This window comes from Cavia porcellus, unplaced genomic scaffold (assembly GCF_034190915.1).
Source record: "Cavia porcellus strain 051 isolate PalLab524CR breed Dunkin Hartley unplaced genomic scaffold, mCavPor4.1 scaffold_5, whole genome shotgun sequence".
Classification (NCBI taxonomy): Eukaryota; Metazoa; Chordata; class Mammalia; order Rodentia; family Caviidae; genus Cavia; species Cavia porcellus.
Window position 1 is genome coordinate 58,048,388 of NW_026947488.1, and position 17,113 is coordinate 58,065,500.

Below are 17,113 nucleotides of genomic sequence, written 5' to 3' on the forward strand. Positions count from 1 at the left end.
AATTGTAGATTTTGCTCCTATGGTTAGAAGTACAAATGTAATAGTTTGTCAGTTTCTAAAGTGCTTAATGCTATTGTTGCTAATTAAACTATTTTAGCTAGAATGTCATATATGTTTTAATCAGTTGTTCTCATGTCTGTGACAATACTGGGAAGTTCTGGGGAAATAACTTCACCACTTCCCAGAACCAAAGGAACGGGAACTGGGTCAGATACCAAAATCTCACTCTTAATTAATTAGAAAGGCAAGGTCTTGAGATATGACACAAACCAAGTCTTCTTACACAGAGAGGACACCCGAAAAAACAAACCTTACTTAGGACTTGATACTAGTGAGGATAAAGCCACCTACTACAAAAACATACATGCACTAACACAGAAAACAAAATAAAATTTTCAAAATAGAAAATGGCAAGACACAAAAACAAAATGCAACTTCAGACCTCCAGCCCACCCAGAAGTACAGGAGATAATGAGATAGAGGAAAATGGAAGACACACACCTGACACTTACGAAATATAGCAAATGAAATAAGCAAATCCATGAGGTTATTAAGGCAATCAGATCAGAAATAATTTCTTGGGTAAAAAAAGAAATGTCAACATCTATAAAGGAGTTACTTAGCAAATCTATAGATAGATTTAAAAAATAGACAATGATAGGAAGAGAATGGAAACCATGAATTATCAGTGAAGACAGACTTTCAGACCTTTTAGACAGGATCTTAGCGAGTGATCCTGAAAGGAAAGATGTCTTGAAAATAACGAAAGATCAGCAAACTACAAGTCAACAGCTTCAAGACAATGTAAAGAAAAAGGTGTCGATGAAAAAGGAGGAAAAACAATGACATAAAAACTTTGCAGAAGTAATACTAGAAAAATTCCCAAGCATGGGAAAAGAATTTGACATACAGATAAGTGAGATACACAGAAATCCAATTAGCCATAAGCAAAATAAATCTTCTAACTATATAATAATCAAGATCCCAGAAATTCGACCCAAGAATAGAATAGTAAAAGCTGCTGGAGAAAAAAAGAAAAAAAAAAAAAAAACATAAAGGAAAGCCCATTAGAATCACAGCACACTTAGCAACACAAACCCTCAAATCAAGAAAAGCTTGGAGTGAAATATTTCAAGTCATGAAAGAAAACAACTTCCAAGCCAGGCTGATAAACCCTACAAAACTATCTTTCAAATTTAATGGAGAAACAAAATACTTTCATGATAACAACTGAAGAAACTCATGACTACAAAACCAACACTACAAAGGGTACTGAAAGATATTCGAGGCAAAGATAAAAATGATCACAATTCAGCAACAAGAACAGAAAGAAACCACCAAGCAGGGCAAACAACTAAACAGAGGAAAAAGTAGGGAACCAACAGCAAAAAAATAACACGACAAACATAAGCCAATACTATTGGTTATAACCATCAATGTAAATGGCCTCAATTCACCAATCAAAAGAAACAGACTCACAGAGTAGATCAAGAAACACAATCCAACAGTATGCTGTATACAAGAAACACATTTAATTAAAAAAGAAATCCATAGATTAAAAGTCAAAGGAAGAAAAACAATACTTCATGCATCAGGAACCCAGAAAAAAGCAGGGGTGGCTATTCTGGTTGCAAATAATGTGAAACCAAGAATGATCAAAAGAAGGTCACTAAACACTTGTTAGGGGAAAACTTCAAGGGGAAGAGCTAACAATCATAAATGCATATGCAACAAATGGGCATATTTAACCCATACAAGAAAAATCAAGATACCCCTTGCTCATGAAGAAGAACCAACATAGTGAAAATGGCCATACTGGGGCTGGGGATTTAGCTCAGTGGCATAAGCACCTGCCTTGCAAGCAGGCAGTCGTGAGTTCAATTCCCAGTACCGATAAAAAAGAAAAGACAAAAAAAAAAAAAAAAAAAAAAAAAAAAAAAAAAAAAAAAGAAAGAAAGAAAATGGCCATACTTCTAAAATTGTTATACAGATTCAATGCAATCCCAATCAAAATCCCATTAGCATACCTCACAGAACTAGAGAAAACATTCCTAAAATTTATCTGGAACCAGAAGAGACCTAGAATAGCAAAGCAATCCTGAGCAACAAGGGAAGGCAGAAGTGTCACAATCCCTGATTTGAAATTACACTACAAAGCTGCTGTGATAAACTCAGCATGGTACTGGCAAAAAAAAAGCAGACATGAGTATTGGTGGGACAGATTCAAAGATGCAGACAAAAGTACAAACACACTCAGCACTTTATTTTGACAAAGGGACCAAATGTGTTTGCTAGAAAAAAGATAGCCTCTTTAATAAAGTGGTGCTGGAAAAACTGGCTCCCTACATGCTACAAGACTAAAACTAAATACATGTCTATCACCATGCACTGAACAACTGTCGAAATGGATAGAGGATCTAAATATTAAAATAGAAACAATCTACTGGATGAGAAAGTAGGTAGAAATCTTGAAGACACAGGTATAGGCAGAGAGACAATGAACACAATCCAGACCACACAGGAAATACTTCAAAGAATCAACAACTGGGATCTCATTAAAAAGCTTTTTCACAGCAAAAGAAATCATCAACAAAGTGGAAATACAACTCACAAAGTGTGAAAAAAGTTTAGCCAATTGTCCTGCTAAGAACTTCTATCTAGATTGTATTAAAAAGTTTTTAAAAATCAGATCCCTCCAAACTCAAAGACTGACTCCAAAAAGGGGCATCTGACATCAATACACATTTACCATATAAAGAAATACAAATAGCAAATAAATGTATGAAAAAATGTTCAACATCACTGGTCATTTGAGAAATGCAAATTAAAACACTGAGATTCCATCTCACTCCAGAAAGACTGGCTACCATCAAGACATCAACCAGTAACAAATGCTGGAGAGGGGTTGGGGTAAAAAAGGAACTTCACCGTCAGTGGGAGTATACACTGGTACCACCACTATGGAAATCAGCATGGAGATTCCTCAAAAAGCAGAATCAGAGGTCCCACTTGATGCAACTATTCCTATTCTGGGGAGCTTTCCAGAAGAATTAAAAACATCAGAGCGATATATGTGCACCCATGTTTATAGCAGCACAATGTGTAACAGGTAAATCTTAAAAACAACCTAAATGCCCATCAACTGAGGGATGGGATAAAAAAGATGTGGTATTTTTATACAATGGAGTACTACCCAGCCATAAAGGTTTAAACTGAGACTTATAGGTAAATGAATGCAACCTGAGACCATACTCATTAGTGAAATAAATAAGACTTACATGTGTAAACATTGTACTGTCTCCCTTGTGTGAGAAATTGAAGATGTAAATAAGGTCTAAAATGTACAATAGGTATTGTGACATGGGAAGAAATTGTTCAAAAGGAAAAAGGAATTGAGTGAAAGGGGGAAAGGACAATAGGGAAAAGGAAAAAATGCAAGCCAGTTATATACTTAGTGTTTCTTAGTTCATTAAAAGGGAAAGTTTGTGCTAATATTGATTGGAGAGGTTTTTATACCCATATCTTATATCCTGAGCAATTACTTTAAAGATAACATGTAATGTACTAACTGTTGTGATTTTCCTATTACTTCGTTATGAAATTTTGCTTTACCTTTTCTCCATAAAATTAAAAAAATTCTTTGGAAGAATTTCTTACAATTATTTTCTGGTTTGACACAGTATACAGAACTGCCAAACTTTCAGATATATATTTTTTTACTCTAACTTGGCACTGCATCCCTGCTGGTATCTTACTGCACTCAATGTCATCTAATTTAATCTCACTTTCTAATATCTTTGATTTAAAACCAAGTTTATTTTACCAGACAAAGATTGGGAAACTGGTGTTGTTGCACCCTTGAGTGCCTTGTTGATAATCTGCATGTCAGAAAAATTGAAGTAGACAGCTGATGAGAAAACAATAATCACTGAGTTATGCATTACTAAGTAAACCTGTGATATTTGGCCAGATTTGTAAACACGGCTGATTCTAATAGAAAATATGGACAAACAGTCCCTGTACTGCTTTAGCATAGAGACTCTACATAATAAATCATTCCATCTTATTCCCTTTTTAATGAAAATTTATGGCTCTGCTAAAATTGTTATATAGAAAAAACGTTTTATGGATTTTTCACAGAAGTACTCGCTGATTACCGACTCACTGTCCAACACAAAAAGGTCTAACCATTTGAGAATATTAAGCAAGGGTTTACTTTCTCAAAATCATTTTTCTTTTTCGTATCTTCCTTTCTGTAAAGTATTGAAGGCTAATTGTAAATAGTAAATGTTGTTGCTATCAATTCAAGTTTGAGTTTTTCACAAGCTATCTTTTTTCGTCATGAAGATGGGTGTTAATGAACATAGTATACCTATTTGAGAACCACAGATACATATACATACATGGAGATGTCTGTTACAGCTACTTTTATCTTTATAAAAAGGCATTCTTATGAAACCTTGCGTGTTAGTAGTTCAGTAAATCGGCCAAATACAGTTTTTTTTTAAAAATTAGGTCAACAATTCTTTTGACATATATAGTGATTACCCCTCAGCTAGAGCTAATTTTTACCTTAAAGTCACTTTCAATAATGTTAGAAGTTTCTAATATTTTTGTGTGCTTTTCAAGCACTTAACTACATCTTTTTGTTATTACTGTTTTTTTTTTGTTTGTATGTTTGTTTTTTTCAGATGGTATCTCACTGAATGCCCAGGCTGGGCATAAAATTCTAATCATCATGTGTTAGCCTTCCAGAGTGCTGGGAGTACAAACATGCACCACCATGCCTGGCCGAGCAGATATCAGTTTAAGATTTTTCTCCAGGCTCTTCTAGAATACTGGTCTCAGATTTTCCTAAGGTAGGTGTTTTGTTTTTGTTTTTTTTTTTTTTGTTTTTGTTTTTTTGTACCAGGGATTGAACTCACAAGCGTGCACTTGCAAGGCAGGTGCTTATGCTGCTGAGCTAAATCCCCAGCTCCCCTAAGGTAGGTTTTTAAGGGTAGTAAATGTAACATAATATTTATAATTCATTAAATTATACCACCAAGTAATTAGAGTTTAATCTCTCACAGCTTTATTCTCAAAGCAATGTCTGGTATATTTGTAAATTCAGTTACACCTTTTGCAGCTATCAATCCCAGAAACACATGGTATGGTCTTATTTTATCTTTCTGCCTCTCTTTACCTACCACACTAGGACAAAGAAGGATGAGTTTTTTTTTTTGTTTTTTTTTTTTTTTTTTGTCTTTTTCCTTTTTATTGGTACCAGGGATCGAACTCACGATTGCCTGCTTGCAAGGCAGGCGCTTATGCCGCTGAGCTAAATCCCTAGCCCCAAAGGATGCGTTTTTAATAAGATCTACTTGCTTTTAAATTAGCACTACTAGTATTGGTTTTACCAATTCTCCTTACACTGATGTGCATATGAGTCCAGCTAAACGCAGATCCTGCTTAGGACCCAACTAAATGCAGATCCCAGTGTCACCCCCATGAATATTTAAGGCAATCCCAAGTGGTAACACTTGTTTCACGGATAACCTGTGAGAGCAAGACCTTGGAGGATGTGAATCAGCACCCCACTGCGGCACTGACTCACCGCTGACAGCGTGCCAAGTCTTTCTAAAAAATGTTCACTGTATTGAATTGTGCAAAATGCAGCCCTCATGTATGCACTAGAGTGAAAAGGAGAACTTGAAATTGTATTTGTATTTTAAAACAGAAAAAATATCTTTCACTTTAAAAATTATTGGAATCTTACAAATATTAAAACTGATTAAAATTTTACTGTACATAAATACATAAATGGTACAAAACAATATCCAAATACAACATTTATAAAAACTATAAAAATATTTAATTTTCAGTATAAAAATGGTAGCTAACTTGAATTTGAGGTAAATGAAGACACAGATTTAAGTCATTTCAGAAAACAGAGGAGAATGTCCTATCTTTGTGTGTGCAAGCTCACTAAGGATCAAACCCAGAGCCTGTGGACATCAGACAAGCACTCCGCCACCAAGCTACAGGGCCAGCCCACACATGTACACTTTAAGGTCAAGGAATGCTGAGGAGCTGGACTGTTACTGCACAGATGCCTTCAGACACCATGCAGATAACGTAATAGATAAGATACAACATAGAAAGTACAGATACCAGGGGCCATGCCCAATCTGTTGGGGAAAATGCAGCACAAAATACAGTAACAAGGGGCCAGGGATTTAGCTCAGCAGCACCAGCGCCTGCCTGGCAAGTGTGAGGTCACGATCCCCAGCACCAGGAAAAAAGAAAAACAACAATGACAACAACAACAATACAAAAAGAAACAGTAACAAAACGTAGCTCATAAGGAATTCTTGTGTCTCACTGGTCTCACTGATGACAATTCAAACCTTTCATGAACATCATCCATTTAATTCTTCAAAGTTTTCTTTGAGGCAGAAAGCTGGGACAGACCACTGATGAGAAACAAAACAGAGATGAACGTGGCAAGGCTAAAGTTACAGTTCAGAGAGAACAATCATGGAGTTCAACTCCTGGTCCTGGCCACCGCCATGCCAGCTCTGGTAAAGTGGAGACTCGTGCCCACCTCGTCATCCATTCATGTGATCTTAGGGTGCCAACGTGTCTATGCCCACATATCCCATGCAACAAGAGAACGAATTCTAATTGATTTCAGTGACACAATCACAATTTAACCTTAATACAGTTCAAAGCAACTTCACACAAATATCACACTCAGTAAACATAAATTTTCTTAAAAACATTCTTTTAAGTTTTTCATGCCAATGCTCCAAATGTTTAATTACTTCTTTTTTTTTCTGTCTTTTTCCTTTTTATCAGTACCAGGGATCGAACCCACGACTGCCTGCTTGCAAGGCAGGCGTTTATGCCACTGAGCTAAATCCCCAGCCCCCTGTTTAATTACTTCTAAGGCACACTGGAAAGCAACTGTTGCAGCCACTACCTTTGTCCTTGAGGAAGGAAAACGTTAGGAGAATGAGTTGTTTTTAAGCTGAGTGTGTCTCCACTTGATGAATGCCTCGAAGGAGCTTTTCCACCCAAGAGTGACATTTCTGCTTCTTTTATTTCCATTGCCCTCTTGTACAGTTCAGCTGCTTTTTCAAAATCCCCTTCTTCATAGCTTTGAGAGGAAAAAATGAGAATTTTCAGTCCTTAATGCTAAGTGACCTTATGAGACACAGAAAAAATAGTTGTGAAGAGTTGCTTATTTTTCCCCTTTTCTTTTCCCAGTGTATTCGCCCAGACGAGACCCAAAGGCTCTCCTTTCTGTCCATATGTACACCATTAAGACCAGGTTGTAGTGGATGCAGTAAAATTACTAATGAAAGTTGTTATCTGCATCCTGAGATAAACGTACACAAGCAAGTAAAACTCAACATATATTTAAAAGATTAGCTCTGAAGACAGAAAACTCCCCTATTACCTCCAGAGCCAGTTACTTGGAAATAAGCTCCCTTCACTATTTGCCATGATACAGCCCTCTGAAAAATACAGCCTTCATTGTGCTTCTGGACATGACTTCAGTATCTCTTAAAGCAGACCAGCAAAGTCACCTTTTTCCCTTCCAAGAATGGATATTCAGCAATGAATATTTTGTACTTTTCTGTGATCAATCAGTGATATTCTGAGAGCTGGGACGTATGAAGAAAGTGAGAAAAATCTTACCTAAGCACAGCTAAATTTTTTAAGGTTTCTCCAACTCTAGGATGCATCTGACCCAGGCTATCCTCATAAATCTTCAATGCTCTTTCGTATAATGGCAAGGCTTCATTGTACTTTTTCTTGTGAGAAAAAAGTAACAGCGTTCCCTTAGACACACTGGGTTTCTGAAATTAGTGTACTCTACATTAACATAACCTAATCTGGTAAACACTTTGAAACTGTTACTATCCTCTCCTAAAGAATGGGAACAGGGTAATTTGTAAGTCATCATAATGGGAGAAGCAGTATAACAGAACATCAAAACCTAAGTTTTAGATCTGGCTAATATCCATTTAGCCTTCAGCCAACATTAGGCACAATTCATTTCTTTATTACTGGATGGATACCACTGGTAGATAGATATTTGATACAGATGAAGAATACTCCAGAGTTTAAAAAAACTAAGCCTATGCTCTGAACTAAACACTTAGAAACACCAACTGAAGTTATAAATCTAGCTTCAATAATTTCTAAAGTATTAGAAAATAAATCATTAGATGAGTAATAACCTTAAAGTCTATTTTTACTATGCTATTAATTCATGTTTTAGACCTTAAAATCATTCATTTATGAAGAGTTAAGATGTGGGAACTTACCATTTGGCTATAAAGAACCGCTAGGTTCACTAGGGCAGTAGCTACACTAGGGTGCTTCTGGCCAAAGGATTTCTGCCGAATTTCAACAGCCAATTCATACAACGGTACGGCTTTGTCAAATTTCCCCTAAAAAAAAAATGCAACCTAACAGAAATTAATACTATCAATCAGTTTCTCCCATAAATAAAATTTTACATTAAAAAGTGGTTTTGAGATAAAAAGTCAAGAAACATTTTCTCTCAGTTCAACAGTTGGGCTAACTGAAAATGTAATAGAATCTCTAAGTCAAGGTACACTAGTTATGAAAACACTTCCTCTGATAATGTGGAAAGCCTTTTAGGCTCCCTAATTAAGTTTTAGAGAAGGGTAAGTACGTTAAGAGAGACCTGCTACAAACTCATTTTACAGAAGACATCAGATAAAAATTTACTTCCCACTAAATCTCATTCAGATTTTAAAAATTACTTTCTTTTGGAAAGCTGGGCAGAAAGAGCAACAATGCACCCATCTTAGTAAAACAACAACTTCACTGCCAGGACTGTGGGGAAAAGTGCACAAGCAAATACTAGTCTGTGCAGCTCCGAATCTGTAGGAGTGGAGAGGATTTCTTCAGCTCTTTTAGAACAGATATCAGCATTCCAAGCTTTACTCCTATAGCAAAGAATGGTGACATTTAATCATAGCCAAAGTCAACAAAGAGTGAAAGAAAATTGTTTGGTCAACTACCAAGGTACCACCTGCAGACCTGACAGTGGGATGGTTTATGTTTGTGGTTGTCTTAAATAATAGAGAGTAATGTGGAAAGTAAACTTCTCAAATAGTTTAATTTAGAATGGTGATGAACAGACTTGTATTTAGAATGTATTTTCACAAAACCAACTCAGTATTCTTAATTTCAGTAAGTTTGAAATAACATCATTTAGAGATCTAGAATAGCAAAGGCAATTCTAAGCAGCAAAGGCAAGGTAGGAGGCATCACAGTCCCTGACTTGAAGTTATACTACAAAGCTACTGTAATAAAATCAACATGTACTACAATAAAAACAGATCTGAAGATCAATGGAATAGATTAGATGATACAACCACAACTACCAACACACTCAATCACCTTATCTTTGATAAAGGGGCCAAACATGTTCACTGGAGGAACGACATTCTCTTTAATAAATGGTGCTGGCCATGTTGGAACTTAGGACACTGGGGTTTAGCAAGCAGCTCGCCTTCCTGGTAAATGGTGGCAGTGTGTCAGACTGTGGCCCCTGCAGGGGGAGAACCAACAGTGTCTTCTGAGATCCACACCATGGTGGAACTTAGGACGCTGGGAAACCAAGCAACCAGCCTGCCTCCCTGCTAAGCAATAGTGAACCTATGGTGCACGACCTAGAGTCAAACATCCCACCTTCCTCTATCCCCATTTCCTTGTCTTCCCCTTGCCCCCCCCCCAATTAGCAAATGGGAACCAGAAATCTGAGCATCTCTTGGGAGGTTGACTATAGCAAATAAGGGGGATTTCCTTCTACCATCTCTTTGAGGGCAAATATTTTTATTACTGTTCTGCTTTATTCTGATTAATGGTACTGCTCTATTCAATATTCTGTTTTGATAAGTTCTATAATGTTCTGTATTTCATTTTATTTTGATATAAGCGATTGAAAGAACAACTACTGTAAAGATAATGAAATATACTGTGATACCTATTACTGTTTATCCCGGTAACCTGCTGTGAAGTTCTGTACCAATTTCATTACATGGTCTCAGTTGGCTTTTTCTGTCTTGTTCTGTTGTATTTTACTACTTTCAAAATAAAAAAATAAATAAATAAATAAATAAAGAAAGAAAGAAAGAAAGAAAGAAAGAAAGAAAGAAAGAAAAATAAATGGTGCTGGGAAAACTGGCTCTCCATATGCCGAAAACTAAAACTAGACCAATGCCTATCACCCTGTACTACACTAAAATCTAAATGGATCAAAGATCTAAATATTAAATCAGAAACACTAAATCTGTTGGAAAACAAATTAGGTAAAAACTTTGAAGACATAGGTAGAGAATTCATGAACAGGAATCAAACCACACGGAATAACTGGAATCACATCTTATTAAAGAGTTTCTGTATGTCAAAAGAAATCTCCAGCATAGTGAAAAGAAAACCCACAAACTGAGAAAAAATCTTAGCGAACTGTCCCTCAGACAAAGGACTTCTGTCTAAAACATATAAAGAATTAAAAAAAATCAGACCCCCAAAATTCAAAGACCCAATCCAAAAATGGGCATCTGAGATGAATACACACTTCTCAGATGAAGAAATACAAATGGCAAATAAATACATGAAAAAATGTTCACCATCACTAGTCATTAGAGAAAAGCAAATTAAAACAACACTCAGATTCCATCTCACTTCAGAAAGAATGGCCAGGATCAAGAAAACTATCAACAACAAATGCTGGAGAGGCTGTGGGGAAAAAGGAACTCTCCTATACTGTTAGTAGGAGTGTAAACTGGTACGTCCACTGTAGAGGTCAGTCTGGAGATTCCTCAAAAATCTGGGATTGGAAGTCCTATTTGACCCAGCTATTCCACTTCTAGGAATATTCCCAGAAGAACTGAAAACATCATACCACAGTGATGTATGTGCACCTATGTTTATAGCAACACAATTTGTAATAGCCAGATATTGGAAACAACCTAAGTGTCCATCAACTGAGGAATGGATAAAAAAGTTGTGGTATTTTTATACAATGGAGTACTACTCAGCTATAAAGGATGATCACATTGAGATATTTATAAATAAATGGATGCAACTTGAGACTATACTCGCAAGTGAAATAAATCAAACTCACATGTATAAATACTGTATAGTCTCCCTAGTGTAAGAAATGGTAAGAATACAAAAGATTTTATGGTAATCATGATTCCCCATTACATTGCTTTGAAGCCTTATAATGTTTTCATTCATTAGTTGGAATCGTTTTATTCTGTTTTGTTTGATTTTAGAATATGTGATGGTATGAACAGCTATTCTCAAGAAAACAAGACATTATGGCAGCCATTGCTGATTTAATATCATCTTGCTTTGAAGTTCTACCATGCTTTTGTTACCCTATTTCCATTGGTTCTATCATGTTGTGTCTTATTGGATATTAATATGATAGTATAAACAAAATTTTTATGGAAAATGAGATATTATAGTAGCCATTGTTCATTTTCTGTTATTTGGTTCTGAATGCCCTGTAATACTTTCATTCTCTTGAGTGGTTTTATATTATTTTGTTATGTTTGATACTGTTGTATGTGAAGGTATGCTCAACTATTTCAAAGACAGAGACATTATGGTAGCTACTGTTAATATCCAATTGTCTTGTTGGAAGTGCTGTGTTGCTTACACTGTTTTTCTTCAGATCTGCTTTGTTTTGTCCTCTTTTGTCTTAATCTCTTTAAAATTAAAACAATAACATCACTTAATTTTATTTTTTAGTAGTGCATGCTTGTTGTACATGGTGTTCCTTCCTTGTGGGAGCAGGTACGTGTACATAATGCCTCTTACTTCTTTTTTCCTTCCCTTTGCCTCTCTGCCCTTCCTTTTCCATCTCTTGATCCCCCTCCCATCTGAGAAAGATTTGTCTGCCTACTTCCTATTATATTTTGCTCTTTCCTTGTATTTTTGGTTTCCTATATAAATGAGAAACCGTATGAACAACTTATCACTTTTAGGGCAGAGCAGCACCACCATTTCTCTTCCCATTTATTTGTTGATGGACAGGGAGGCTACTTCCAAGATTTAGCTTTTATGACCTGTGTTGCTAAACATATGGATATGTGTATTATTTCTGTAATAGGGTGATTTTACTCTTTTGGGGAGGTACTTGAAGGGGAATAGCTGGGTTGCATGAATTTCTAGTTTTAGTTTTCTGAGGAATCTCTATACTAGTGTCCATAGTGGTTGCACTAGTTTACATTTCCCCAATAGTGAAGAAAGCTCCCATGGTATTTGTAAATGTTCTTCTCAGCTACTTGTCTAAAAACTCAATCATCATGATTTTTATTTATTTAATTTTATTTTGGTACCAGCTACTGAACTCATGACCTTGCCCTTTCCAGGCAGGCGCTGTGCCACTGAGCCAAATCCTTGGCTCTTTTTTAAATTTTTTGGTACCAGGGATCAAACTTATGACCTTGCACTTGCCAGGCAGGCACTTGTGCCACTGAGCTAAACCTCCAGGCCCATCACGATTTTTTAAAATCTCCTATCAAATAACGTATCTATTAGAAAACTAATTTTCTGCCAGGACCTCAGGGTTAACTGGCACAGTATAAAGCAGGCAAGACTGGGAAGGGTCACTCACCATTTTCTTATACAGGATTGCAAGGTGCTTCACTGTGTATGCTAAAGAAGGGTGGTCTGGAGCTAAGGCTCGTCTCCGAATGTCCAAAGCTCTCTCATAGAGCTCCTCTGCTTTGTCGTACTGCTTCTTCTCATGGTACAGAGCCGCCAGATTGTTCAGAGACTGGGCACAGTCAGGGTGATCGGCTCCTAGAACTCGCTCCCTCATCTCTAGGGAACGCTTCAAAAACTGGTCTGCTGTTCTGTGAACAAACCCCAAAATGGATTACACAGCGTCTTCCCTAGCTGCAGTCAGAGTTCTGAGCCCTAACGTCGAGGCCTGAATGCTTTTATTCTTGGGTTCACCTAGAGCTGTCTGCTCTCACTCCCCTTCCCTTCCCGCCCTAGGCTTCCCTCGGTGTCTGGACCATGCTGTCTCCAGCGCCCTTCCCCTTATAGCATGCCACAGATATCTTACAGAACAGTCTTTCTACACCTGTTCTATTCCTTTGCAATGAATGATTAGACCTAAGTCAAATAAAAGATTTTGACATGATTTCACTTTTGAGTTTGCACTGAATAACTATTAATGAAAGAACCTTCAGTTAAATAGTTGTTGCATTTTCCTGACATCCTACGTCTTAAATTTGTTAGATGTTTCTGGCATCTAAAGAGGTTCAAAAACACTTCTTTTTCACAAAGTATAAATATGAACACCATTTTGCATCTTTTATACCCAAATAAGATTAAAAAATAGAACCAGCAGTTCTCTATATTCTATTTGTTCTCCATTAGAGAAGGTGGTTGTACTAGTTTACATTTCCCCAATAGTGTAGAAAGGTCCCACGGTATTTATAAATGTTCTTCTCAGCTACTTGTCTAAAAACTCAATCATCATGATTTTTTATTTTATTTATTTAATTTTATTTTGGTACTAGGGATTAACTCAGGACCTTGTACTTTCCAGGCAGGCACTGTGCCACTTTAAATGCAAACATGTTCATAACCTAACATTATTTAATAAAATGTGGCATAGTATTTTCTAGCTTTGCACTTGATAGACACATAAAACAGTTCTGTATCGAAGAAGACACAAAATGGAAACTGGTTTCTTTATGAAGGCTGTGATACTCACTCCAGGCTATTCTGAAGATAGTAGAGAACACCCAGTTCGTTGAGGGTCCGCGCGTTCTCAGGTGTGTCCTTACCCAGAGTAAGCTCTTCTAACTGCAGGGCTCGTCTGCGTAAAAGGGCAAATCCATACTGCAGCAAGCACAAACGTGAACAGTCACTGAGTGCCAGCCTTAGTTCTGAAACCACAGGCTGGGGTTCTACAGAATCCTTTTTCCTTTTTTCCCTTTAATCTAGAGGATAATTATTTTAAGTAGTACACTGAGTTCATGGCATCAGATTCTCAAATTCATTATAAAAGCTATTTTGTGAAAACGATATATAAGATACTTTAGCAAAGTGTATGAGGTGTGGTTAAGAAACATGGTGAATGTTTACATTTTTATAATTTACTACAAGAGACACATTGCCACTGATCTCCCTCAAAATGCTTTCACTTCAAACACACTCGGCCCATTGCTCTTGCTACTTTCTGAAGCAGCTCTGCAAGTTCTTCTTCATGAGTGGCTTGCACTGTCACGGCTCCTCCACATCTGGAATGGACTCGGAATGGACTCAAAATGCTACCTTTCACGGCCACTTGGACTGTGGGGCCAGGCTAGGATGATAACGTCGCTAAAGACATGCCGTGACGTGTTTCTGAGCCTGCCTTCCCTTTAGATGGCACTCAGCAGCAGTATGCACTTTGTTTTTGGGCAGATCCTGTAAGGTGCTCACAAAACAAGACTTCCAGAACTGGTTCAGAAAATGAAATGAGTCCGGGAGAACATGGCGGACAGATAACAGCAACTACCGGAGGCTCTCTGAAAGACTTGGCTCAGAAGCCAGGAATGGTGCAGACTAAGAAGACATAAGCAGGTGGAGATATGCTCTGCTGACTCAGGAACGAACTGGGCTGAGAGAAACCACCTTGGAATGCAGTCCTGGTGCTAAAACAGGAACAGAAAAGCATCAGTGTGGAGGCTGGACCCCGCGCCATTGTAAGCCGCGATTTGGTTTCCCGCCGCGCTGCGGATGGCTGCCTCTAAGTGGCTCGGCAAGGAGAGAGACACGCAGAAGCTCTGAGAACGGCAATCTGCGAATGGCAGGGAGGTGTGCACTGACTTGTGGTGAGGTGAGTGAGAGAAACTGACACTCTACCACAGTTTAGACTCCAGCAGAGGACTTTCTGGGCCCGAGCAGTCCTGCGGGAGCAGGGCGCGGGTGGCGACTCCAGCCACACATCCCCCTCTCGGGCGGGCTTGGTGAAAAGTGCCTGGCCTGCGTGACGCTGCCGGCAGACCTGGTAGGCTGTCCCAACCCAGATCCCAGAGCCTGACGGTGGCCGGGAGGGGAGAAGCGAAGGCTGCCTGGTCCGTAACTCCCTGGTGCGCAGCGGTGAGCGGGAACACCTAACTGGCGCAATTCGATCAGGCTGTGGCTGACTGGGAGAGAAGCTGGGCCTCTTATATAAGCTTGCATATATAAGGAACAGAGAAGAAGAGGCAGCATGGGAAGAGGCAGCAACAAGAAAGGCTCCTCAGCCCCCAATTCTGAGAAACAGGCAATAGCAGACACCGCACCAATACACATACGGCACCATATAGAGAGCCTCATAGACCAATTCAGGAATGAAGTTATCAATGACCTGAAGCTAGAAGTATGCAGAATAGTTAGAGAAATGCTAAGTACCACCCAAGAAAAAACAGGTGGTGGAATGGAAGAACAGAAAAAAAGGGGAGAATTGTTTGATGGAGAAAACAGAGAAAGCATAGAATACGTGAAGCAGGTTCAAAGGGATTACCAAGATACTAAGAAGTCTATAGAAGACTGGCATAACAGCTTGAAAGAAACTAAGGACAGACTATCTGAACTGGAGGGCAGACTTGTAATATGGGAGAATGAAATGAAAAACTTCTTAAAAATAACAAAGAAACAAACAGCAATAATACAAAGACAAGAAGATGATAAGAGGATCCATAACTTAAGGATTAAGAACATAAAAGAAGAAGTAGGGACACAAACAAGTGAACTACAAAAGCTACTCACAGAAATAATCCAGGAGAATTTTCCTAATTTAGCAAAAGGTAAAGATACTCAGATGTATGAGGCATACAGGACCCCAGCTACCTACAACCCTAACAGAGAAACACCCAGGCATATAATAATAAAAATTCCAGAAATTCAATACAAGAACAGAATATTAAAAGCTGTAAGAGACAAGAAACAGACCACTTACAAGGGAACACCCATCAGAATTACAGCAGATTTCTCTGCACAAACCATCAAATCACGAAGAGCATGGGGGGAAATAATTCAAGCTTTGAAAGATAATAATCTCCAGCCAAGATTGAGATATCCTGCACAACTGTCCCTGGAAATTGATGGAAAAACGAGGTGCTTCCAGGATAAAGAGGAACTGGGGGAATTTGCAACCACCAATTCAACCCTACAGAAAGTATTGCAGGATATTCTAAAAAAAGAAAAATACAAAGAACCCAGAAATAGTGGCGGGGAGGCCACAACGAATGGAGCAGAGAACAAAATGAAGAAGACAAACTGACAGCTACTGACGGAAAAAGAGCTCAACAGAAATGAGACAGAGAAGATTGGATGATAGGAACAGCTATTTTGGAGAAAATGACATCTTAATAGGTAATACTGATTTAGTATCATCTTGTTTTGAAGTCTCACCTAGCTTTTGTCCTTCTGTCTCCAATGGTCTAAATAGGCTGTATCTTATTGGATTTTATTATGTACGATAGTATAAGCAAAAACCTTTTAAAGACAAGGAGATTATACAGAAACCATTGTTCATTTTCTGTTAGTCGATTCTAAATACTCTGTAATGCTGTCATTCTCTTGAATGGTTTTACATTGTTTTGATATACTTAATGCTACAGTATACGAAGTTGTACTCAAGGATTTCAAAGAGACAATATGGTAACTACTTTTAGGTTAGGATTATCTGGTGGTGAAACACTATTCTGCTTAAATGGTTATGTTTTGATCTGCGCTGTTTTGTTGTTATGCCCTCTTTTATCTCAATCTCCACTCCATTATTTACTTTTTTATCTTTATCCTTTTAATTAAAGGAAAAAAAATAGCAGGATATATTATAGTAACCCACTTTGACTTTTCATTACCTTGATTTAAAGCCCTGTATTACTCTCACCATCTGGTTTTTAACTGATGTTCCCCTATTCTGTTTTGCTGGATAGTATCAGGTTCGAAAGTTTAGGCATCAGCTGTGAAGATAATGAGATTCATTATGACGCCCATTCTTGTTGACTTTTATCTACTTTTGAAGACCTACAATGTCTCCAATGTTTTGGTTTTGTTGGTTTTATTCTTTACTGTTCTGTTC

At 37.7% G+C, this 17,113-nt stretch overlaps 1 protein-coding gene across 4 annotated transcripts in view; it reads right to left on the reverse strand.

The window, feature by feature from the left end:
• Positions 1 to 5,763: 5,763 nt before the first annotated feature.
• Positions 5,764 to 17,113, reverse strand: part of Nphp3 (nephrocystin 3) — a 40,707-nt gene continuing 29,357 nt past the window's right edge. The window contains exons 23-28 of one of the 4 annotated variants that reach the window (XM_063249002.1): positions 13,772 to 13,899; positions 12,659 to 12,899; positions 8,319 to 8,444; positions 7,687 to 7,802; positions 6,965 to 7,141; positions 5,764 to 6,455 (exon numbers count right to left, since the gene is read on the reverse strand). In XM_063249002.1, the coding sequence (XP_063105072.1) occupies positions 6,410 to 6,455; positions 6,965 to 7,141; positions 7,687 to 7,802; positions 8,319 to 8,444; positions 12,659 to 12,899; positions 13,772 to 13,899 (834 nt within the window). In that variant the 3' untranslated portion in view covers positions 5,764 to 6,409. Of the gene's footprint in view, positions 6,456 to 6,964; positions 7,142 to 7,686; positions 7,803 to 8,318; positions 8,463 to 9,426; positions 9,578 to 12,658; positions 12,900 to 13,771; positions 13,900 to 17,113 lie in introns of those variants that run through there. The other 3 variants (XR_010047571.1, XM_063249003.1, XR_010047572.1) reach the window with 3 other exon arrangements.